Source organism: Ambystoma mexicanum, chromosome 1q (assembly GCF_040938575.1).
Source record: "Ambystoma mexicanum isolate Mex_15411 chromosome 1q, UKY_AmexF1_1, whole genome shotgun sequence".
In the NCBI taxonomy this organism is placed as follows: Eukaryota; Metazoa; Chordata; class Amphibia; order Caudata; family Ambystomatidae; genus Ambystoma; species Ambystoma mexicanum.
The window spans coordinates 1,038,352,958-1,038,378,352 of NC_090922.1; the positions used below are offsets into that span (position 1 = coordinate 1,038,352,958).

At 47.0% G+C, this 25,395-nt stretch overlaps 1 protein-coding gene across 1 annotated transcript in view; it reads left to right on the forward strand.

Annotated features, from left to right (window-relative positions):
* Window positions 1–25,395, forward strand: part of GNG5 (G protein subunit gamma 5) — a 90,597-nt gene that overhangs the window by 40,189 nt on the left and 25,013 nt on the right. The window contains exon 2 of the mRNA XM_069641724.1: window positions 9,558–9,714. Within this exon, the coding sequence (XP_069497825.1) occupies window positions 9,558–9,683 (126 nt within the window). The 3' untranslated portion in view covers window positions 9,684–9,714. The remainder of the gene's footprint in view (window positions 1–9,557; window positions 9,715–25,395) is intronic.

Consider the following 25,395-nt stretch of genomic DNA (forward strand, 5'->3'; position numbering starts at 1 on the left):
AAGCGGGCCAAGAGGCTGGCCAGAGGGCTGCAGGGAAGTAGGGAGTGGGTGTGCCGATGAGTAGAATCTCAGTCTTACTGGCATTAAGGCAGAGGTCGTTGGCGGCACACCATTCATGGATAGAAAGACAGTCAGAGATGAGGGAAGGGGGAAGAGGAGGCCGAGGGTAGCCTGAAAATGAGCTGGGGATCATCTGCATTGCACTGAAAGTTGGGACAGAGCAGCGATGTGGTGGGCAAGAAGTGCCAGATACTAGTTGAAAAGCCAGGGAGAGAGGTTAGATCCCTGGGGGACACCACAGGTAGAGAAAAAGATGTCAGAGGAAGAACCCCAGTTGGACCTGGGAGGGTTGATTGGATTGAAGAGGAAAGAGGTCAGCCACGCCAGAGCCTGACCAGTGATACCCAGGTTATCACAGACGGTTGAGCAGAATGGTGTGGTTGACATTATCAAAGGCAGAAGAGAGATTGAGCAGAATGAGAACACATGGGGTGTTGGAGTCCAGGTTCGAGAGCAGGTCCTCACGGATGTTCAGGAGAGCTGTTTCTGTGCTTCTGGCAGCTCTGAAGCCAGACTGATGGTCATGAAGACTACCAACAGATTCAGCATGGGGATTAAGCTGGGAGATGCCCAGTTTCTCCAGGAGCTTGCCCAGGGAGGGAGCGATAGCTAGCCGGGCTGGAGGGGTCAGAAGAGGGTTTAAGAAGGGGGTGCACAAGGGAGTGCTTGAGGGAGGGGGGAGAATGGGAAGACTCCAGAGGCCAAGGAGTGATTGCAGAAGTCTGCCAGGGCAGGAGCCAAGGAGTTGATGTGATCCTTGATGGTGATGGAGGAACAGGGGTGGACCTGTTTTGATGAGACTTTCATAGATCGGACTTGTGTCAAACTTGTCAGCAGAAAAAAGGGGAAAGGCAGAGAAGGAGGGAGCAGGGGTGGCAGGAGGAGGAGGAGGACGAGGAGGACGACGAGGAGGAGGAGGAGGAGGCTGTGCATAGTGCCGGGGGGGGAGGGAAGAGGGGGAGAAGAGAGAGAGAGAGAGAGAGAGACACACACTCTCTCTCTCACTGGGATGATAGGGCCGCAGAGGATCTTGTAACCATCAGGTAGGAGTGTGTCAAAGCTGGTGACAGAACTGGCTGAGACCGAGAGGATGTCAAGGTCCAGTTCCTCAAGAAGGCGACAGATATCAGAGGAATGTTTGACAGCAGAGCGAGAGTTAAGAGTGGCAATGTGGAGAAGGTTGCCATCCTTGAAGGACTTCTGGGGAGGGGTACACATCAGAGGTATGCTCTGCAGAGGTGAAGGAGCCAGAGAGGGGACAGCAGGAGAGGAAAGGAAGTTGATGAGGCGCAGGAAGCGTCTATCAAAGAGGTGGAGGTTGGCCTGAGGGCCGTGGACCAAGACAGTCCCATTAGCGTAGACCTTAATGATGGCCTTAGAGGAGTGGAAAGGGGCCAAGGGAGCATCCCGACGGGTGCCACCATTAAAGGGAGAAGAGGAAAAAGGAGAGGGCACGGGCAATATAAAGGGTCCATGGGTCAGGAGAAGGCACGAAGAAGAGTATGTCAGTAAGAGTTTCCTTGGAGGAGGCACTAGTGTAGGTGTCAGCGATGGGGAGGCCTGGGTTGGAGACCAGGATGTCCTTTTTTAACGTTTTCCTACCAGATTTAGTGAGGAGAGCAGGATAGTCAATGGAGAAGCAGTTAGAGAAGATAGGCGAGATGGAGAGCACCATGGAATAAGGAGGGAGTGGGGGGAGACAGATGAGAGCAAGCGCACAGGAATGAGCAGCAAGCCCTAATTTACCACATTTCAGAGCAACATCTTCCCATCCTCCATTAAACTATTGCTGGGCTCGGGCTCCACTACATCATTAATGCTTCCCTCACAGAAGGGCTGTTCCGGACACCCTCAAGACTTTTCTTCTATGACCTCTTTTGACATGACTGACCCTAGACCCACCTACCAGCCCTTACAAACTCCCAGTTTATTGGCAAAAACTTGCAAAAGTCTCTACACAGCTACTTGTCCGAATCTAACTACACCTCCTAAAAGTGTAGCATTAAGACAGCCACCATCCAGGTGGTGGATGATGCCCTCCAAATAATGGATAACGGCGACACATGCCTTCTTGTCCTCATGCTCTCTTCTGCATCATTCAACCACAGCATTCTCCTCTCCCTTGCTGATGGGATGGGATTCTTTGGCATAGCATTCAATTGTTTTAACCCCTTCCCTCGCTGGCACACAAGGCATTCCAAATTAACACATTGCGTTTTAACCAAATGTGTTCTGCGTAGCTTCCATCCTCTCACCAATTCTTTAGTCTCTACATGGAGCCTCTTGGCACACTCCAATGATCCCCTAGCCAGCCACCAGTATGTGGACGATACTCAGTTGTACGTGAGCAAAAATCCCACAGGGCATCATTTTACCAAGCTATCCTCGTCCTGGATGCAGATTCTTTCCAGCTTAACGCATACATGCTAAAGAACTTGTCCAACAATTTTTCAATGATATTCTCCAAAATGGATTTGATCTGCATTTCATTCTGTGAATACTTGGGCTTCACCATTGATAGCAGCCTGCCCACCCAGAAAACCTGCCAAAACACACAAACTGCCTCGCTCCAAATAGTCACCCTTCACAAAATGAAGCCCCATCTAGCTGCAGGACTTCCAGAATGTAATGTGGATTCTCTTCCACAATCCCAACTGCCCATGAATATTAAATATTCCCAAACAATGCACCCCTCTTAATGCGGTGAACAGCCTTGCCCAAAATATGGGGAAACTGCTGCAGTGGTTTGGGCCATTATCCATGAACCATCCAGTATAGTAACTAGCCCCTCTGCAATAGCCAGTCATTTGGTTCCCGATCGATTAGAATTGGCGACAGTTCAGCACAGAACTCTGGTTAGGGTAATGTTGGAGGAGTTTAGGCGCCTCGCCTTATAGATGTTTGTTTGGGACACAGACATGTGTTGCATTACTTGAAAACCAAAGCACTACTGAATGGGTACCTGCTGGAACCACTGATCTTCCAATACTGCAATGCTTTGACTGCAGCAGCTACTGAGCGAAGGAAGTCATTTCTGCTTCTACTGGGTCTCTATGCTATAGTAAGCAATGGTTCTTTGATACTGAACATATATTTGTGTTAGAACTACTCATGCAAACTATGACAACAATCTGGGAGTCCTAAAGCACTTGAGGCTTTGTTCATGGCATCCACTTCTTACTCTGCCCCTTGGTCCACTGAAGCGGTTCTGATGTATTGGCCTTCATAGAAGTGTTGTGATGGACTATCTCAGCATAACCTTACACTCCATAAAGGCTCCTTGCTGTGATTGGTCTGTGGCTTAGGAATACTGTTGAGTTTCCTTTCGGGTATGAGTTCTGTATCTGGGAACCATAAATGTCCACCAGATAGTGTACCCTTTCCTTATACAATCGTAGTTTGTTTGGATGATTTGTGCCTTTTTATTCACGAATGCAGTCAGTAACACCTGGCTAGCTTTGCATGAATCTTATAATGTGCACACTAGTAACTGACTGCTCAGTAATGTAGAAGGAGAACACAGATCTACCACTGAAGTGTGAAGCAGTCTGTGGGTTGCAGGATATGATTGTAAGCCGATTTAGGGACCGCTAGGGAAAGCGTGAAGAACCACTATGTTTACGTCTCTTAAATGTTGAACAAACCTAAATCTAGAAGTGTTCCTTCCTAGCTGTTTGATGGGCAGAATCTGAGTCTTAAAAGGGCTAGACTGGAGTCCCTGCTAAAACAAGGTTATACATAATGATCAATGGCACTGTGCTCTCTTCTGCTTCTAGTTGCCAAGGATACTGGGAATACACAGCACCTTCTTGGCCTGGTCTATCCTGAATGGGTGTAGCAATGTTCGTAGATGATTCAGGTGATCCTAGCTAAGACATTTCTTATGCCCAAAACAACCAAGATCCTACTTATTGGGACCATGATTCGAACCCTGTTGATGACCAGGGCACGTGGCCTACCACTCCCCCTCATGACTCTGACCCAGTGACAATTTTTCAGACACTCCTCAGACCAGAGGCTTGCCTATTGACGACCACATGTGTGTCCCTGATTAAGACTTTGTGGAAAACATCCTTATGGAAAAGACCCCGGTCAGCCAAGCCATCCCTTTGTTGAACTCAAGAAGCGTGTGGCCCCCTTGTTGCTCACACGTGCGCTGTGTGGAGAACATGTTCCGCCAGGCTCCTACATCAGGGGCCATTCCATCCCGGACTCCCTGGTCGTCACTACTACGCAGAGGAGGGCTGGGGTACCCATTGTCCTCGTTGGAATTTCCTCCAGAAAAGAAATGTAAAAAAAATGGTACGCCCTTGGCAAACGTGTTGCCACTTCTGCCACCTTCTCCACTAGAATAGCTAACACCAGTCCTAGTGAGCTATAGTGATGTTCAGTGGGGTCTTGTCCAAGAGGTCCCAACCTGCTTGCCCCTGCATTTTGGCTGTGGTTGCTTAAGGACAACAAGTCACCCAGAATATTAACAATACTGTGGACTCTGCTGAAACTGCAGGGCGTGCCCTTGCTCGGGGGGCCCCCTTGTACACATGGCTCAAAAATGCAGTCTTTAACCCAGAGAGCCTCCCTGATCAACAAGACAATGGAGGAAGCCAGCCTTTTTTTGGAAAGTGAGGCTCTGGAGACTCCCAAGAAAGAGCACCAGACTTTAAAATCCCTCAATCAAGTTTCAGCCAAGCCCTTAGTCCAGTGGGGCAATTTCATCGCCTGCTGGCCCTTTCGCAAGCAGTCCTTCTCCCGCTCTTCCCAGGAACAATATGGTTCGGGGGGGTCTCCAACTGGACCTCTGCACAAGGCTCCTCCACTGGTTTCCAATCCCCTCAACAAAGAGTATTTCATGGGGGAGGGGGGAGGGGGAAGGGAAGGCAGAGGCAGCTGTGTCCAGAGGCTCCCTAACCTCCACCTCAGTGACTCAGCGGTACACTTCCCCCCCCCCCCCCCCAACATCTTTTGCCCACATGTTGGGGTGGGGGGGGGGGGGCTCAGAGGTGGGGATCAGATCAGTGGCTACTCAAGACAGTTGCCCATGGGTACTGCATCAAATTCCTCCATCCACCCGGGAGCAGACAACTCATCAGACCATCTGCGCATCCTATTGGACGAGGTCCAGGTAGAAGGAGCACCATGTAATTTGTCGCTCATCTCCAGGTAAACCATTATTTATTCAATATACTTCCTTGAAAAGGATCTAACCATGCACCCTGTTTTAGATCTGTCCTGCAACAAGTAATTCATACCTCAGAAATTCATGACCTCTCATAATCCTGTTGCTGCGGCAGGGGGATTGAATGGCCCCATTAGACATGAGAAATACTTAATTTCAGTGTTGCCAGCGCACAGAGTACCTCTGGTTCCGGAGCAAACGCACAATCAGTTGAAGGGTCTCCCCTTCGTCATTGCCTCAGCCCCAAGTGTTTACAAAAGGTACTAACGATAGCAGTGGCTCACCTGTGCAGGCAGTCCATCCCTGTGTACCCTTACCTCGACGACTTGCTCATAACTGGAGGCTCCTGTGGAACATACCTGGGACACTTGAAGTAGATATCCTATTCAATCTAGGATTCTCTGTTAATGAAAAGTCTGGTCTCCTGCCAAGTCCAACAGTTTCTGGGGGGCCTTGATTCGGACAGAAGCCTGGCTTGTCTTTCCCCTCCAACAAGAGGGTTGAAAACATGCTGTTCCATATCCCTCATTATGTAGCCAGTGACTTGGTAATCGTTCGCAAGGCCATACAGTTGCGGGGGATGATGGCTTCCTGCACACGCTCGTTTACGTATGTGCCCCATGCAGATGTGGCCCTCAAGCCAATGGTGATAGGACAGCAACCAGTGGGACGTTCTAGTGGTTGTCGCGACAGCCCTCATTCACTCTCTGCAGTGGTGGTCAAGGGGAAAAAAACCTTCTGCAGGGTAAAACCTTCACCTCTGCAGTGAGGCGCCACTCACCACGGACATGTGCCCACCTCCTTCAACAGAACACGCACAGCATATGGTCCCCATCTGTAGCATCCAGTTACATCAATCTGTTGGAACTGCTCGTGGTGTGCACTGAAAACCTTCCACACTCACCTTCAGGGGAGACTGCACCATGGCCATATACTACTTGAACAGGGAGCAATCCTTCTCTAGGGCTAGCCAAGCTATCCCAGAACATCTGGAAAGCACTCCAACATGACATGTTCTTATCCTAACCTGTTCCAGGAGAACACAATCTTCTGGCCGACGTGATCAGCTGACACTTTGACCTAACAATAGAGCATGAGTGACGCTTGCAAGAGCGCATTCTACTCAACTTCTTTGCAGAGTGGGGTTTTCCAGACGTCTACTCTGAATGCCCAATGCCCAGCCTCAGAAGCGCTCCAAAAGGAATGGTCTCTGGATAACGTGGTCCGGGAGATTTGCCTATGCTTCCCCCTCCTCCCAGTTCCCCTTCTCAACAGGATAGTGCACAAGATGCACCAGGAACTAGGCGCATTTATCCTGGTGGCACCTCTGTGTGTCTGGCAGCCATGGTTCTCCATCACATGAGGATGTCAGTCCCCCTTCCCCCAGGAAACTGCCATACCCGTACATGTTATAGCAAGACCAAGAGGAAATACTTAGCAGTTTGGCTCCTGAAGTCAAAGTTTGGGCTCCTCCAACTCCCCCAGAGATGTATGGACCTACTCGGGAAGCACAAAAACCCAACACTTGGCATTTCTATTAGAATAAGTAGACCTGCTGTATTTGGTGCAATAAGGATGTCAATCCATCGTATGTCCCCAAAGATTTTGTCCTGTACCTAATACGTCTATTAGACTCATGACTTGTTTTCAATTCCCTAAAAGTCCAACTGGCTGCTCTCTCTGCGTATACCACATCTCAGAGTAGAGCAAGGTTTCATGGTGGAAGATTCCTGTCTTTTACGGAAGGGTTTAAAAGTCTTCAGCTCCCGGATAGGACTTTAATGTCATCACAAGATTAATTGGATCTTCTTTTGAACCAATGCAGAAGGCTACCCTTAAGGCCCTCACCTATAAGACTGCCTTCCTAGTGCCCATCACTTCAAAAATGAGGGTGAGTGAACCGCAGGCCCTCTGTTTAGGACCCATTTGTAACTATTTACAAAGACGAGCTAGTTTTGTGCCTACATTCATCTATAAGTTCCATGTGAACCAATCAATTTAACATCCCACTTTCTTTCAAAACCCCGCTTTCTTTGCAGAAAGAAGCCTCTGAGAGCCATAACATACTACCTTGAAAAGACTTAACCACTAAAAGAAAAACCAAATTGTTCTCTGTGGCAGCTGGTAGAGAAGGGGACCCTGTATCTAAATCTATTTCCAAATGAATTGCACAACACTGGTTCTCTTGCCAAGAGATCTACCCTTTATGCCTAGAGCTCACGTGACTCTGGGCACACGGCTATCATAGCTTTCATTGCAACCGTCCTTCTAGATTCCATTTGCAAAGCAGAAACCTGGAGTTATGGTCATTCTTTCACCCAGCAATACTACTTAGACACACACACACTGAAGTCCGATTTTTAGGTGGGACAAGCCATACATAGACATCTCTTTGCTACTCTTCCTTCACACATGCCACCATCTCCTGATACTGCTTGTAAGTATATGCACAGCATGTGATTTTAACAGATTCACAAACATCAGAAGACCTGCTTTATTCACCATAATCACATTTCTGATGGTTGAATCTGCTTGGATTTGCATGCGCCCACCCTTCCTCCCCTCTTGGAGTAGAAGGAACATGGACATCTTACACCTACTTCTGTACTCGCATGTCTAAGGCTTCCTCACGGCAGAACAAAAACCAGTGGGACCTCTACAGGTGAAGGATTTTGGGTACATGTCAAGTTGGGGATTGTTTGTCACACCCATGTCTACGTCCCTTTTCGATCTTTATAAAGGTGCAATACTCTGCCGTTACCACTAGATGTTGGACTTTATGCACAGCAAGCGATTCTAAGCAGATACAACCATCACAAATGAGATTAAGATGATGATGATATGCTCAGCATATATCATTTTCTAAAATGTAGCGATTGATGCATAACCCATCCCTGCACACCACTTTGATTCGTCTCCTCTCAACCACCCTCTGGAGTTTGAAGGACACCTTTTTACCTTTTTGGTGGCAATTGGCCCACAAGTCATCGGTGCGCCAGAATTTGTTTGAGAAACCAGGCCCGCACCAATTACAATTGACAGCTTTGTCTTGCAAGCACAGAACACCACTACATCTTTTGGAAAGTGAGCAGTCTAACCTGGCAGCCCTCCAAACCCCTTGCCTTTTACTGTACTCTTTGGCTGGCTGCTTTGAAACCTAAGAACTTTCTGCAAACCTTCATTCTGCCCTCTGGCGAAATATTCTGCCCCCTGCAGATTCAAGACCTTGTCATTTAAATGAAGTCCTTCTTTGATAGCAAGGTCTGGTTACCATATCCCTGGTGCCCTCCATGAGCGCTTACTCTGCCTTCCTATCGTCTTGCCATTTGTGCTATGTGAGCAGTCCTTCATAACAAATCCGTCTCATTGGGTTGGCGCTCTAGTTTCTCCAAGACAGCATTTTTTTGTCTTGCGTTTTGCACATCTGATTGGGGGCATCCTTTAAATCCGTAATAATGCCTGCTGGAAGGTAAGATTAAGTTGTAGGGAGTTGTGGTGTAGTAAGGACAGGTTTTCCAACTGCAGTTTTGTCCCTGGCAAGTATTTCCCTCAAAATTTGAAATGGTGTGACAAAATGTTTGCACATTTACAATCCTGTAAACAAATTGGTAAACGGTTATAGAAGTGTGTAGCGACTATATTGGAACTAAACCTTAAGACTTCTACATGCATACAGCAGTCGCACAAATTTTGCCAGGAACTACTGACGCAAATACGTGTGGATAAGCATTACACAAACAGTTAGTTGCCAGTGATGCTTCTGTCTTTATCTCTGGATCTTTTTAAACATTGAGTTGCGCTTAAGAGGCGCAAGAATAAGACTTTTTTCTAATTGCACTGGGAGCTGGTTAAATAGTGTTGGGTGAAAATGTATTTATTTTAATTGAAAAAAAGCCTCGATTTAGACTACATCAAACGTTGCAGATCGGACCTACAAAACACAATTGCGTTTCAGTAAATGCATCCAGGTTGTTTGCTCGAGTTACCTTGGAAAGCCAGCTCACACTACCCCCTCGGTAGTGAGGGATTGTTGGGAGGGGCGGAAGTATGTGGAATGGCCTCATGATGGATAGAGATGGTAGTGAGCTGCTATCCTCCCCCCATCTGCACTGATGTGACAATAGCTTTGCATGTAGATGATTATAGAACACTAGCCAAAACGAAAAAGTTCTATAACTTTAATGTCTTGTTACTCCAGTTCTGGCTTTAGCACAGCGTGTGGGGGAGGCGGGTTAATTTTATGAAGGAGAAAATGTCCAGTCACAACTATATCCCTATTGACATTTTAAACATCTTATATTTTTTTACTTCTGCTACACAGGTCTCGCAAGCTGCAGCCGAATTGAAGCAGTTTTGCCTTCAGAATGCTCCACATGATCCCTTGCTGACGGGTGTTTCTTCTAGTACAAATCCTTTCAGACCTCCAAAAGTGTGCTCGTTTTTGTAACTTTTTTTATGGCTTTTTCCTTCAGTGAATGGTAAGTAATGTTTGTATAGTCCAGAGCTTTCGAAGCTTGTTGCTAATCAGTATTTTGTAAAAAAAATATGTATTCTGTTCTGAAATAGTCCTTTGAGTGGTGCACAATATATAACTGGGCTTTTCAAATATGTATGCCCCCTATTGTGTGGCTTAGTACCGTTTAGCCCATAGTTTCTTTTCCCCTCTCTTGGGATATTTGTCCTAGCTTACTGAATAGAACATTTTGCCCAACTGAATCAATATAATCCAGGACAAGTCAAGGGAAATTGCTGTCTACCATATGGACAGGACCTTCCGGTTGCTGACCGATCTGGGATTCTCTGTGAATTATCCGAAGTCTTGCTTGATTCATCACAGGACGCTCTGTTCCTGGGGTATGGGATACAGGCTCAAGTCCCTGCCTGGCGACCCCCTTCAGAGAAGAATAGCTACATTTTTGGTGCAATGGCTGTTGGCACTGAAGATTGCCACAGTGAGGCCCATCAAGTTGCTGCTCTGCATGTCGTCGTGTATCTACTTAATCAGGCTCTGCGGGTTGAGGATGCAACGGCTCCAGGAATTCCTAGATGCCGGCTGGATCCAGGTGTCTGTAAGCTTCGAGGACAAGATTTTGTGCTCGACAGTTCTGTCGGTTGGTAAGGTGGTGGGGCGTATGCTCCAACATCGCCGGGGGCACAGACTTAGTCCCCCGTACCAGGAGACTGTCGCCACAGACGCTTCTGTGGAGGGCAGGGGAGCCCAAACTGGATGTCCATGCCAGAGGCCTGTGGCGACGAGAGGTATCTCCACATCAAATCGAGTCTTTCCTTCTGTCCCTCAAGGGCAACGTGGTGAGGATCTTCACGGACAAGACCACCAGTGTTCTACATCAGGAAGCAGGGTGGCACCAGGTCCTCTGTGCTCTCCAGAGAGGCGCAGGAGTTGTGGCACTGGGCCATTGGCCAGGGATGTTTCTCATTCTGTTTCACCTGGCGGGAGTGAAACACTGTCTGACTCTCAGGGAGCTGCGCTCTTGCCATGAGTGAATCGGGTGGACAACCTTTTCCTCAGGGGGGGCAGACCCACTTAGATCTGTTTGCAACAGCAAACTCCAGTGCCAGAGATTTACCAGCAGGTTTCACCAGCCGGGGAGCATGGGGTTGCGTTCTTCCCATGGGAGGGCCTGTTCCTATACAGGCTGCCTCTCCTGCAAGTCATCCAAAGCCGATGCAAGTTGATCCTCATCGCCCCAGCGTGGCCGAGGCAGATTTGGTACCTGGACCTTACCTTCAGCTAGCGCTACATACTATGAATCCCTTCTTGTCAACTCTCACCCTCAACCTTGCAGAGCTTCTTTCTCATTTGCTGACCCGCCTGGCTACAACAAACTTCACACTCGCTGACAATGATCAACCTACATCCAGCACTCGCCAGCCTAGGTCTAAATCTGGTTTGACTCCTCAGACAACCTATCTCTTTGCATGGCCACACCCTCGATCCAGTATTTAGTGCCACAAACCTCATCCACACTGCCTCCATGCCCCCTAACATGGACAGATCACTCGGCAATCTTTTCTGTAACCCTCTCAACCACGGCCCATGCTCGAGGCCACGCTTGTTCAGAGTGGGGTGAGGAGGATGGTGGTGGCCAGTCACTCCCTTCTCAACTCATTACCAGCACTCTACCTCCGCCCTCTAAAACCCTTGCACCACCTCACCCGAATAAAGCAGCCGTCTCAGATCGGGCCCCACACCATCCAGGTGGTACACCAACCTCCAATCACTAAACCCTAAAGCATTGTATGGAACGGACCTGGAGAACCAACCCAACCGCCCAAAACAAAACCACCTTAGCAAGACATACAGATTGGAAATCATAAAAACGAAGAAGGCATTCTATGGGAACAGAATTCTGAACTCTCGCAACCCAAGCAAGGAATTCTCCAGCCTGCCCCAACTCTCAATCCCTACGAGATGCCTCATCAGAACACGTCTCTAGCGCCATGCTGCCATCATCTCTATATTGGCAACAATAGCCCCGTCCAAACTCCCTCCCGATACAAACCTTTGCCTCTTTCTCTCAATGGCTCATACCCAGATTTCCTCTCCTAGGGCAACGCAACAAGCAGCTTTGTGCTAAAGACCCTTGCCCACCCTTCTCAAAAACAACCTAGCCTCAACCTGTGCAGGCAGCATCACCCACTCAATCCTTAAACATTCCCCATTATTGGGAGCCTTACCAGAAGCCTTAAACCTTCTACATCAAACCATCCTCAAAATAAATCTGTTTCGACTTCTCCCTACCCACTTCATGAAACTCATGGACTGCACAGCATACAAGCAACTCAGAAATGTCATTGAAGCTAACAACCTACTCGGCCCTGCCCAATCTGGCTTCAGACCGCTCAGAGGAACAGAGTCCTCTCTAGTGTCCATTTGAGATGACCTAAAAAGACAGCGAGCACGGAAGGATGTGCTGTACTCTATTTTCTTGACCTCTGCCACCTTCGAATCTATTGACCACACACCATTCTCCTGGACAGTCTGCATTCTTTAGGAACCCGAGATGCTGCTCTCACTTGTATCTTTCACCATCTCTGTGAACATTAGCCTGTGTCCCCTCTAGATGGAATTGTGAATATTGGCATGTCCACACTTGGATAGAATTGTAAATCTTAGCATGTCCACACTTGGATAGAATTGTAAATCTTAGCATGTCCACACTTGGATAGAATGGTGAACATTAGCCTGCGTTGCATCTAGATAGGTCTTTGATGGATAGCATGCCCGCGCTTAGATGAAACTTGAATGTTAGCATGTGCCACACTTACAACTGTGAACACCAGCTTGCGCCGCATCTAGATAAGATTGTGAATGTTAGCATGCCCACACCTAGATAGAATTCTGAACATTCGCCTGCGCCGCTTCTAGATAGGATTGTGAAGGCCAACAAGTGCCACACTTAGACAAAACTGTGAATGTTAGCATGCTAAAGGTCAGGTAACCCACTAACCAATATAACCTCAAACTCTGCATACTTATCTCACTCAAAAACTCACACAACCATCTCTCGCACCACAAGCCGCACGCACTTCACAACACTGCAACAACACAAGCCGGAGCAACAGCACACACGGACTGACACCGATCCAATACCTGCACCAAAGTTCAGCACCCGGTCTATACCGAGTTGAATCTGCCTACAGAACGCCACTCCTCTCACTATCCTACTCCCTCTTCACCTTACTAACCCATCCAACCTTAACGTATCAGATTCGCCAGAGCGCATGGGGACCAATTCCGTTGGTGACGGTGCACGGTACAATTACCTTTAACATAAGAAAGCTGCTGTGCATGTGACTGCTATATGGTTCAAACATCATATGGCAGGCAGCTCCACATGCCAGTTATTTGGTGTCTTTCTAATGTGGCTCTAACAGTCATGTTGGGTGTGCCACTTGCATAGGTCTGGGGTTGTGTGGTGTATTTGGGGCTGGCGAAGGGAAGTCCTTGAACGCTGCCACCAGAAAATGCAACCCGCTAGGGGAGAAAGGCCTAAGTCGATCTTGTAAGGATAAAGTTTTAATCTCACAACCAGATCAGAGCAACAGCAAAGAACTCTTCTGCTAAGAATGTTCTGCCGAACAGTAGTACAAGCATAATCTTATAAAGGAAAATATAAAGGAAAACATTGTTATAGATGACACAATATGTACAGTTAAAACCTGGGAGGCTGTTTGGTGTGCCTGTGCCATAAGAGATGCCAGGTCATTGGTTCCAGCCCAGTCGTCCATCTTCCATCACATGGGTGCTGCATTGATCATCTTCTCGCGTCAAAGAATAAATTGACTACACTCCTACCATAATGCTACTTTTGTCACTATACTGTGCACCTGACAGGCCTTAAGACGGGCATAAAGGAGGTTCTGGGGCACTCTTAACCTTCTCTCACACACATTTCACTCACTGCCTTACGTGCCATCCGGCTCCAAGGTCTCCGCCCTCATTTTGAACTGTAGTGTTTCCCTCCCAACACCTCACAATACAAGATTGTCGTTCAACGATGTGCCCTGTCCGGCGTCTTTGAACATGTCTGGACTTGTTGCTTTTGGGGTTGGTGGTCAAAGGGCACCTGGTGCCATGGAATTCAAGGATCTTAATATTTAGTCATTTTATATGGGCTATAACTCGTGGTCGCCTGTGGATGGGCTGGGTCATTCTTTGGCCAGTGTGAGAGCATGCGCACCAGGCACCAGTCTGTGGTCACATCCTTGTAGGGCACATTCCTCTTGAGTAAAAAACTATTTTGTTAGAATAATGAATAGGTGTTGTGGCAGTTGAGGGTGTGAGCTGTCCTCATGGGAGCTCGGGCATGGCTGGAGATTTCCCTCGTCTCGCAATTTGGCCCTAATGCATGCAATGCCACAATCACCGTGCAGGCCTTGCCTTCTACCTATGATTACTAATAACTATGCAAGATAGCAATGTTGCTCACACCCTGTGCTACATGATGTGGGTTGTTTATATTTGATTATACTCAAGTGGGGTCCTTTATATTGAGAGGTGGTCCTATCACCGTCCCCCCTCACCTCTGGCCCATCATAGTGCTTCGAATGCATCTCACCTCACTTTAAAGCGCTTGGGGCGGTGGGACAGGCAGTCTCCTTCCCACCACTAGGGATGCCGACAAACACTTGGAGGTATAAAACAGGGATTTCCTAGCGGCTGCCCCAACTGCCTAACCTTGTAACGCATGCTTGGACAACATGCTGCAAGGAGAATTCCTGTTCTTCTATACATCCATTACAGAGATTTCCTTAGCAATTAGGAAGTCCTCATACCTTGCAGATACTGAGGCCACTGTCATTACACTGGTCGTTGCAAAAAGTGGGAGCAATTGTGTATGCCATGGTCTGGCAGTGAACTGTGGCTATATCTGGACGGGAACGCTCTTTAAAGGACAATTTTCTCCCTCCCTTTCTCTGACCACCCTGACATGTGGACCACATTTTCCACTCAAGCCAGAGACTACTGCAGAGAAGCTGCATAATCTGGGAAACTGATTTCACCAGGCTTGAAAATGGCAGGCCAGAGTTTTAAGCAATCAGTCCGCACCATAAGCAAAAGGGGAGCCAATCCTGAGGTTGCTGACTGAAACCCAATACCTGAATACTCTAAGGTAGAGAAAGTAAAAACTTGATGTAGCGTTGCTCAACCCTTATGGGGTCAGTTTCCAAGCAAGTGGTGAAATGCTCAATTGATCCATTAGGACTGAAAGGAAAGGGGTGCCTTTTTGTCATCCGAAAATCCGAAGCCTGCTGCCAAGCTGCTACTGGAGAAAGAAGGATAGTTTGCTAATGGTGGCAATGTCTCAAACCCTGATGGGCACCAGAGAAAAGGGGAACCTACTGCAAGCATTCTGGGGGCTAGAGCTGTGTTACGGAAGGAGCCAGAAGGAGAGACTAGACCATGAAGCTACAAGGCCTGGACGATTGACACTGGATTATGGAGTTGTATTTGGAGCCGGACACCAAGAATTCATTGCCCCTATCCTGCCCCACCTCCCTCCCATGCTTGGGTAAAGAGTCCCTGGCAAGGCGGGAGCAATTACTTCTGGTAGGGTAACCCCAAGGACGCGTGTTTGAGGGTTGGGAGAATGGACTACCTACTAGGAGTATTACACTGAAGCCCAGAATCTGAGAAAGGTGCCCTGGGGCGAGGGTACAAATGTGCCAAGAAAATTCAAAAGCTAGGAGGTCCAAAAGCATTTTGGCTGCTAGATCCGGGTCCGTCAAGTTCATGTAGGCAATGCAAACCAGGACACACAATCCTGTTGCACGTATCTGGTCTCTATCCTGATACTTTTAGTATAGCTGTCCCTTTTATCATTTGTAGGATATGCCCCATGTCCTATTATCTAGCTCAAAACCTGTCAAGTTTGTCGAAATAAAGGTGTCGAGCCACCGGTATTGTTGCTGTTGGTCCTGCATTTTGGGATGTACTGGAATGCAATTGGCGACAGTTAGAAATGTGACTCTTCCAACTCCTCTGCCCCTCCCGTGCCCTTCATAATGCTCCATGCCAAAAATGTAGAGTACCTGTGTACTTTGCTTTGATAGTTTCGTGACATCCCACAGCAACTACCCTGCAGTGGCAGCATGGCAGATTCAAAGGTCACATGTATGTTCCGGCACAGCTGCTGGAACGCAAAGTTGCAACAGTCTGGTGATTTGAACTATATGCACCCCTGTGGTGGATGTCAATAACAACTAAATATAAGTCATGTATGGTGACAAGGTGGCTGCTGACATTACTCCATTATACAGCCACTTGCGTTGACTGTCATGTTTTCAGCTTGGTGAGTAGTGATTCATGCATGATGGGCCTGGTGTGTGTGTGTGTGTAATATATATGCGCTGCAATGCAATTTTAAAAGTATTCAGAACTAGATGAGGTAGAGGATTCTTAAATGGTACAAAATCAAGAATGGGAAGTAATGGAGGATGAGCGTTTCAGTGAGGTGGAGCTTGCAAAGTGAAGGAACCTTGACTGGGTACAATGAGGGAGGATCTGGTGATAGGAATTGAGACTGAAAGCAAAGCATGCGAGTAAGAGAATAAAAAAACTTGAGAAGATGGGTAAGAAGGCACAAGCCCATTTGAGGCAATAGTGCGAAAACAGCCAACCTAGGGTGGCTAGAGACAGAAATCTAATCATGATATAAGAGACAAAAGCATTAATATCCAACTTTAGAGGGGCCAAGCGAGAGAAAGGCAGTGTAGCAGAACAATGGAAAAAATGAGTAAAGGAAGCTTGGTGGCATACACAAGAAAAGATTGGAATTTCGAATGATGGCGACAAGCGTGTGAAGTAATAGAAATATTATGATCGAAAGACCAGTTGGTGTCGAGATGAAAACCAAGATTACAAGTAGAAGATGAAATGGGTAGTTGTGAATGGGGAAATGAAACCAATGAAGAAGGGATGGTATTAGTGAGAAAGATCTGTTTTAGTGGCATTTAAGACTAGCAGGTGGTTTGACATCCAGGATTTGATAGCCAGGAGACTAGAAGCAAGGCTGATATGAATAGAAGATGAAAAGGAAGGACAGAAAGTTGGACATCATCCGCATAGAAGTGATGCGATATCCTAAGACAAAATGATGTCGCAAGAGATGTATAGGGAGAAAAGAAAATGTCCTAGGACCGAACCTCTGGAAACACTGATGAGGTAATAGAAGATGATCAAGATACTGAATACTTTCAGTTGAGTTGGATCAGAGTGAAACCATAAAACAGAACCAGAAAACCCGAAAGAAGATGGAAGGTTATGATCCACTGTCAAAATCAGCTGATAAATCCAATAGCACCAGAAGAGTCTTTAGAGTAGCTGCCAGAGAGCAAGGACTAAGAAGGAAAGGGCAGTTTCAGTGGAATGAATAGGACGCAAGCCCAAGAAGGTTGGGAAGAATCTGTGGCGGCTGGTGAATATATATATATATATATAGTGTGCCCCCGAACGTCTTTTTAAATGGATTAAAATGGTATTTTGTCAGAGCACACTTTTTAGAAAAACTAAATGGCCAAACCATTTTTGTTGGGATTCAATGAAAAAATCCAATAGATGCAAGTCGCCAACAGCGCACAGGATCATTTCTCCAACACATTTTCATGATGCCTTTTCCCACAATATGTGCCAGTATAAAACTTTTTCACACTGGTTGTGTCCATACATTTCCATGCTGACTGCACCATTATACCCTTATTCCCATATAAGAATACTTTGCACATAATGCTAGTAATGATACTTTAAGAAAACATTTCCATGTTTGTTTTGTGAATATATGGCAGTATCCCCACATAAGAACATACTCCAGTTGGCTTTACCATTAAAAATGCCTGCCAAAACATGTCCAAACTGGCTGCACTAAAATGCCATTCGAGCTACATAACACTTCATGCTTGCTTTACCAAAGATGCCCAAAACAAAATGTCTTACCACAATAAGAAATGGCTAGACTGGCTACATTGACATTCAAGTCTAGCCACTTGACACTTATGCTTTCCTTCTCAACCTTGCCCATTAAAGAATTCCATGCCTGCGCCATGGTCCAGCAGCGCCTTGCACTCAGACATAATCACATTAATGTTGAATGTGATTGTGAGGCACTGAGGGGCTCAAGGGGTGGATGTGTCAGGAGCTGGTGTCCCAGGGTACAGCCACGGCATAGATGCCCAGTAAAAACTGCCAGGCCCACCCCCTTAGGCACTCAGCGTCTCACAGGCACACATTAGTGTGTGCAAGTTGTTGAGGAGCCCAGTCATGGTATTTATTACTGGGCATCTATCAGATTCCCATTAATAAATGTCATTCTCCCCCATGGCCTACAGTGCTTCACATGCACAGATAATTGTGAACATGCAAGGCGCTGGGGGGCTTAAGGATCAGGCTCGACATTGCATGTGAGGCGCCAGGAATCCTAGCAAGCTTTTTACACGCAGTAATAAAATGCCATGCCTGCCCCCTGTGCTCCAGTGCTGTTACACTCACCTGGTATCCACAGGGACGCCACCCAGCCGGGGTACTCGCTGGTATGCTTCTCAGCTTTGCCCTGATGTGGTCTGCGGGGAAGATTCTGCCTTGTGGTAGAATTAGGCGTGCTCTCCGTCCTGCCTTCTTTGCAGGGGCGCATTCTTTCATGGGCGAGTGCGGTCCAGTTACTTCGCTGACACCGGCCCGTTTGATATTGTTCAGGTAGGTCTTATTGCTGTTCTTTAGTTTTGTTGCTATCCTGCATGCCTTTCTTTGTTTAAAATGTCTTTTTTCTCCCTTAGGTATGCAGAGTTTCAGCGCGGCAAACTTGCTTGGTTGAGCCCTGCTGGTAAATGATGGTGCATTATGAGCGCTATGATGCGGTATGCGCAGCGCTGCAAAGTCTTGCCTTTGCTAACCTGTGTTTTCCTTCCTTGTAGGTCGCGGTGTTCTTCAGCGCGAGTGGAATGTCCGGAGTGGTGCCAGCTAAGAGGCGACCATCCAGGTAAGCCTTTTGAGCAGTTCGTAATTTGTAAATGTCTTTACTGCTTTCTTTAATGTTGCCGCTATCTTCCTCTTTCAGGTCGTTCTGTCCGGGAGGCGTGCAGATTCAAGGAAGCTGTTCTCAGTAGCTACGAGTGTTTAAAGATGAAGACTGCAGGTAAGATGATGCTGCTGCTAATGATGATCCTTTTGTCTCCTTGCAGGTTCTGCTTCTCCGAGGTTTGAGGGAATAGCTGGACACAGTGAGCGTCACGTTGCAAGCTGCAAAGTAACGCAAAGTGTGTTGTCTTGCTCGAGTGTGGTTTAAATAGCCCCAACAAAATAGTCCAGGTAAAGTAGTCCCTAGATTACCACACCCAAAATACTAGACCGCATAGCTTGGTTCTTAGGAGCCAAGCTATGTGGATGCCTCCATGTTGACTGACAATACAATAAAGTAGTACCCAAGCACATTGTTTTGCATGGTGTATGAGCCTGGCGCCATAAAGGCTTTTGAAGAGGATGCCAGGCTCTAGAGTCCAGAGTCCGGACTCCACCTGGCCAATGGGTTTGCCAGAGGGAGTTTTGGGCAAGGGTCGTGACAAGTGCCTCACACGATGGATGGGATTGTGTATGAGGTGCTGGGGCACAGGAGTGGGGCATGGTATTCTTTTAATGAACATCTATCATAGATGCCAGTAAAGACACACCTGTGCCCCATGGCACATTGGAGCTAATTGTGTACCCCCTCATACCAAACTCTCCCAAATCAGCTTGGACCAGCACAAATACATTTACAGAACATACAACAATCACACTCTCATGCACACCAGCATCCATCATACTACATACATCAGCATCCATCATACATACACCTAATACAAGCATCCATGCATCCATAAACATAATTTAAATGAAAAAATACATGAACAAAGGTCTTTCCTCTCTAGCCCCTGCTATCATGAACCGAAAGATTCCTGGTTCCTGCACATGCGTGCAGGGGCCTGAGCGTGGGTGAACATATGCCCCACTTCAGCCTGCTATGTCTATGTGCAAGGAGGCACAGGAGCGCCCCCTTGCACATGCAGCTCCCCGGCCAGAATTTCCAATGAGCTATGCAAGGCTGGCGGAGCAAAAAAGGCCTTGGGCTTGCATGGCTTATTGAGTTTGCACAGCTGGGGAACTAAACTTCAGAGCGCTCGCTCAGCTGAAAAAAAAGCTGAGGGAGCGTTCAGTGTGGGCTGGCTCCTCCATAATGGGCGAGAGGTGGCCAAGACCTGGTGGGTTGATGCCCCTTGGCCATTTTGGACGAGCCGCCCCTGGGAATAGTAATCTGGGAAGAAAGAGACCTGGGAATAGACCAGAGATTCATGAATCTTGAAAACCTAAGAGAAATGGGTCAAAGTGCACATACATTCACTTCCTCCAGGCAAGGTACTCTGGTCTGACCACAGGAGGCAATGGACATTTGTTACAGGAGCCTGGATTCGACCATTAATCTGATTATGCTCCAATGAACATGAGCGCCAATCAAGTGCAACCCCCCCCCCCCCCCAACCTTTCTAAAGGTCTAGTTCGGATGAATAGTTTGGATGAACAAGGTCTGCTGCAACCGGCACTGGTGCCCATGAGCCTCCTATTGGAGATGATGGTACCCTTGCAAGTGCCCTCTACAAACCTTCCTGGTTGGAAAGGGCAGAAGAAAGTACTCCTTGCCCCAGATTTCCTGAACCGGGTCTCCCAGAAACCTGAGCCAAGTTATACTCGGAGCTATACTCCTTTCGCAAGTCCCTCAAAACTACACTATTCAACTAACCTCCTCCCCCGTCACCTACACTTGCTCTCTTACATCTGCTACGTAATGTGTCATGTAATGAAATTTGCTCTGTAACCATCTTCCTTCCACTGTAACCAGATTATGTCTTCATGTAACAGCGCCACGATGCCCCCGGGCTGACATGCGCTTTAAATAAATCTGAATAAATAAGTAAAACACCCAGCCCTCCATGCAGCTCTGAACCTCACTGCTGCTGCCGTCAAACTGTTTCAGGGGAACTGCTAGAGTTCTTCTGTACCTTGACTGCCTCTGTATCAGAGTTCACTCTATGCCAACTGCACCCTGCTTTGTATGGATGGAATGCTGCAAGTGACTTGCAATGCAGAGTCAGATAATGTTGTGGTATAAGTGGGTTCCTGAATGTCAGTTGAGATGATGTGATCAGAGGATGCCGGTGGATTTTTCCTGTCCCTATTGACTTACCTGACTTGATGTACTTGACCTGATGTACCAGGAGCAGAGTAAAGATGTTTGCTCCTACAAAGATGTCAGTGTCATTATTGGCCAGGGACCCAACTTAACATTGGCAACGAGGATGCTGGCTGTGCTGGGGGGACAGCACCATGAAAGGGGCATCCACCGAGCCCCAAAGGCTGAGAAGATTATCTCTCCGGTAGGAGCACTGCGAGCTGCATTGGTGACAAGTGAGGACCAACCATTTTTGAGGCAGCGCCAGGGGCCAGCGAATGAGGCCCAATCATTGAAGTATTGAAGGAATGCCAAAGGCCATTGAGTTGTGAAGTGGCATATGGAGCCCGTTATGGAGCATTAGAGGGGCTGGGAGCATCTAAGAGCTTATGTATGCTACTGCGCCAGAGTTTTGGGTTACTTGGCTTGGTTAGGGCCCGGAAGTGCCACTGGCTGCAGAGCGGTGGGAAATGGCAGTGTGTACCTGTTGCCAGTGAAGCGGATGAGTTGAGGATTTGGAGGAGGGCCGCTTCTCCAATTGGGAGGCATGTGGGACTGAGTGCTGCAGAGGTTCTGCAGTGGGAGGATTGGTCCTATTGTGGGGACTGTTGGAGTGGAGAGCTCTGTCCTCCTTGGTGTTTCACCTGGAGTGATGGCATAGTAAATGCTTGAGGGGGGGGGGGGGGTTGATCCCTTCACTGCGGTGAGGATGTCACTGTTCACCGTTTCGAAGATTTGATTTTACACAACTGTAATAAAAAGAAAAGGACCATGCAACGTTCGAAGAGGTTGTTACATGGCGTCTTTGTTTATGGTCCTTTCTTCTGTAGCTGCAATGTTCGTAGGGAGGATGATGCTAGCTGCGAGTGGATTCGTGCCAGCACATACGTAGAGTCAACAGTCGGACAAGCAGATTGGGAAGTGGAGGGGCACAGCTGTGCGGAGGCTGAGGTCTTGCACAACCGACCAAGAAGGGATGGCTTTCATTGTGTGGGTTTCAAGTTGTTTGGAGGACGTAGGGGCCGCGGTCCCAGAGGTACTGTAAGGTTTGCCGCTGGCAGGAGGAGCAGCAATCAAGTTGAGATTGATCGCCGTGGGAAGGTTATTCAATTTGTTTTCTTTGTTCCTGGTAATTCGCATAATATTGAGTTCTGCAAACGCAGTTAGTATTTTCGTTTAGTAACATTTATAGTGATGTGATGTATGTTGGAGAAGTGAGTGGTGAGTTGAGTTGTGTGAGTGCTGCAGTGAGGTTTTGAGTAGTGTTGCAGTGCGAGTTGTGTGAATTGTGCTGCAGTTAGGAGCTGCTATAAGGGCAGTATGACTGCTAAGCAAATGGATATTTCCCATCTGTTAAAGGTTCAGTGAGCAAAAAGCGATGGCTGCAAACTGAAAGTGGGGGGAAAAAACCACAGAACAGGTCATCAGGCCATGTTCTTTCTGGAGAGGGGCGCCTGCTACTGAAAGGGCAGTATGTGTCAGGATGGCCAGGCGGGTCCTGTGTGTGCAGCGTGTCATGATGGCCCAGTGGGTCCTGAGTGTGGTTAGTGTGGTGCTGCAGTGAAGTTGGTAGTGGGGTGCAGTGTCAAGATGGCCGGGTGGGTCCTGGATGTGAGTGAGGTGAGTGGAGGTGTTCCGTTGAGTGAGGTGTTGGTGAGTATAGAGTGCAATTGATTTTTGCGGATGTTTCACAGACAGACTTGGAGTTTTAGCTGAATTTAGAGTTACTGTCATAGCATGTTGTGAAGTTTATTGTATTGACAGTCCATAAAGACCAATCTGAAAATTTAAATAAGTGTAAAATGTTATAATGCACAGCGCCTCATTTAACAATATGCACAAATTAACGTGACTATAGTAATGTTTTTTAGAGAAGTTACTTGTTGCTGGTGTCCGGTGTGTCCATTGCTCTTAGGTGTTTGTTAGTAAAGGGGAAGTGGTTGTGACTAGCTTTACCTGCACCCTGCTTTTGTATGGATGGAATGCTGCGAGTGACTAACGTGGAATGCAGAGTAAGAGAATGTTGTGTTATGAGTTTTTGCTTGAATGTCAGTCGAGAGGATGTGATCACTGAGAGGATGCTGGTGGATGTACCTTACTTGATGTACTTGACCTGGAGCAGAGTAAAGCTCCTACAAATATGTCAGTGTCATTATTGGCCAGGGACCCAACTTCACACTCTTCCGACACATCTGAGACCCAGTCTGTGTCCCAACTCTACACTGGTGACTGCTCCCCGGCTCTGTATTGAGCCAGTTTAGACAATCGCTGCCGAAAAAATGTCTCGCCACTGGAGCCAGTCAAGTCTTTCAGTGCCACTGACCAAACGCTGCCTGATGTTGGTCTTAACCTGCAGTTGATCAGCACTGCACCGTTGGAGCCAGTCTCCAACGCTCCCTCTGTTGAAAGCATCCAGGCTTTCGATACCACAAATCCTTGATTGTCGCTGCTGACCCCCCAAGACCAGAACATGAGGTTTTTGAAGTCCTTCATCCTCCCCGCCCCAAAGTTAACCTTTAATTACGATAACTATCCTTTAATGTTACATGTACTATTGAAATATGTTGCCGGAGCACCGTCTATTGAACCAAGTACCCTTTTTTTTTTTTTTTTTTTTTGAATGTCTGCTTCTGGGTTTCCTTTACAGTTGTGTACCAAAAGTGTTTTTGTAAGTTGTGCACTGCACCCCCATAAAGGCATGGTACAAACCTCATCTGCATCCAATTTGATATTGCACGTCAGTTCCAATGAGTCGGCTCAGCTGTGGAAGGTGGTGTATTCTGGCCCGATGGGCTCAGCCTGCCAAATGACCGGACGGGAACCTGAAAGGCCATGCCTCTTTGAGGGCAGGTAATGCTTCCACCAGAGGTAGTCAAATGCGCAGCTGACCTTGGCCCAAGAATCAAAGGGGCACACCCGTTGAATGGGGGTAGCCTCACTTCAGGGTCGTGCATTTCTAAAGGGCTTTGTACCTGGTAAAGTGGGCGAGGGGGTGTAGAAAAGACAGCAGGGATCTGTACAGTGTTTATCTCTGCCTCTTTCCTGTTCCCTCCACTTCCTCAAGAGCAAAGCACTTTTGTGTGGTGTCAAAAGGGCAACGTTCAATCAATTCAAGAACAGGGATTGAACCAATAATGCAGCCTAGCAATCACACAAGAACGTTACCCTTTTTTTAAAAGGGGCCTCCCACCACTTAATCATCTTGAATCATCACTTGAAGGTTTTAGCAGACCCTGCTGCGAGAGCAGTCCGTTCAGTCGTCCTGTTGTGTGGTGATGGCAATAGTCCTCCAGTTGTGTGGTAACAGCAGATGTTCCAAGGCAGAGTTCTTCCCCATAACCGTTCCCTGTGCCAATTGGGGTGGCAACACGGCTCTTAACCATCCCCATGAAGGTTTTCTCCCCACAGCAATCAACTCTAGCTGCGGTGTAGGACTCTTAGAAAGATTTTATTGGCGTTGATTTGATTTTTTTTAAATTATGATTATACAATAACCTTAACATGTTTCTTTATGTATATATATTTAAAAATGGAGAAAGAAATGTAAACATGAATCTCATTCTATAAATCTAGAATTTCAAATAACGGACCTTACACTTTAAAAAAAAACATTAGTAATTCATAAAACCTTTCCTTAATGAAAAAAAATCATGAAACTTTTAAGGGAGCACAATTTCATCCATATTGCTTAAGCAAATTGCTGCAGTAATCGTACAAAATAAGCTATAGTGCATATATAAACATTCCCTATTTTGCTGTACTGGTGTTGGATAACTCCAGCTGCAGAGAATGTTGCTATCCTGTAACAGCCAACAGTTTGTCATATGTCTTAACCAAGCAAAAATCACACAGCTTCCGACTCATCCAGACAACAGATTTTCAAACTTTTTTGAAATATATGATACGTTTACCTTGTTCTGCAATACATGTCACTAAATGTTGCATGGTCTCCCCTTTGACCATTGCCCTTACTAAACCTGAAATCCACATGTACGCACTGCATCAAGCCGTATCAGTACTTCCTTGATCAGGACCAAGTTACATCTGAATCTTAAACTAACGGTTGATCTTCCTATCTGGATAAATAGCAGTGTATGGTGCTAAAACTCGCACTTGCTTATGCTCCAGACTAAGTGGTTCAAAGATTCATGCCTGTGCATGTCTTCAAAAAGTGGCAGTCCATTCAAATGTACATAACTGTTTTACTTTCTCTGAACTGCAGACAAAGCAATATTTTTGAGGTCGCAACAAAACACTGGAAACTCAGTTACAAATCTGTTCCCCCTCTAAAAGTCCTAAAACAAATATTCTTTCATTGGATTTAAAATCTTATAATAGAGATATAAAGTTCCAATAAGCCCTACAGGTTAAAGAATACATGTGGAATAGCTGCCAATGGTGTAGATCTCGCCACTCTTCGGGCTCTCCTCCAAATCAATC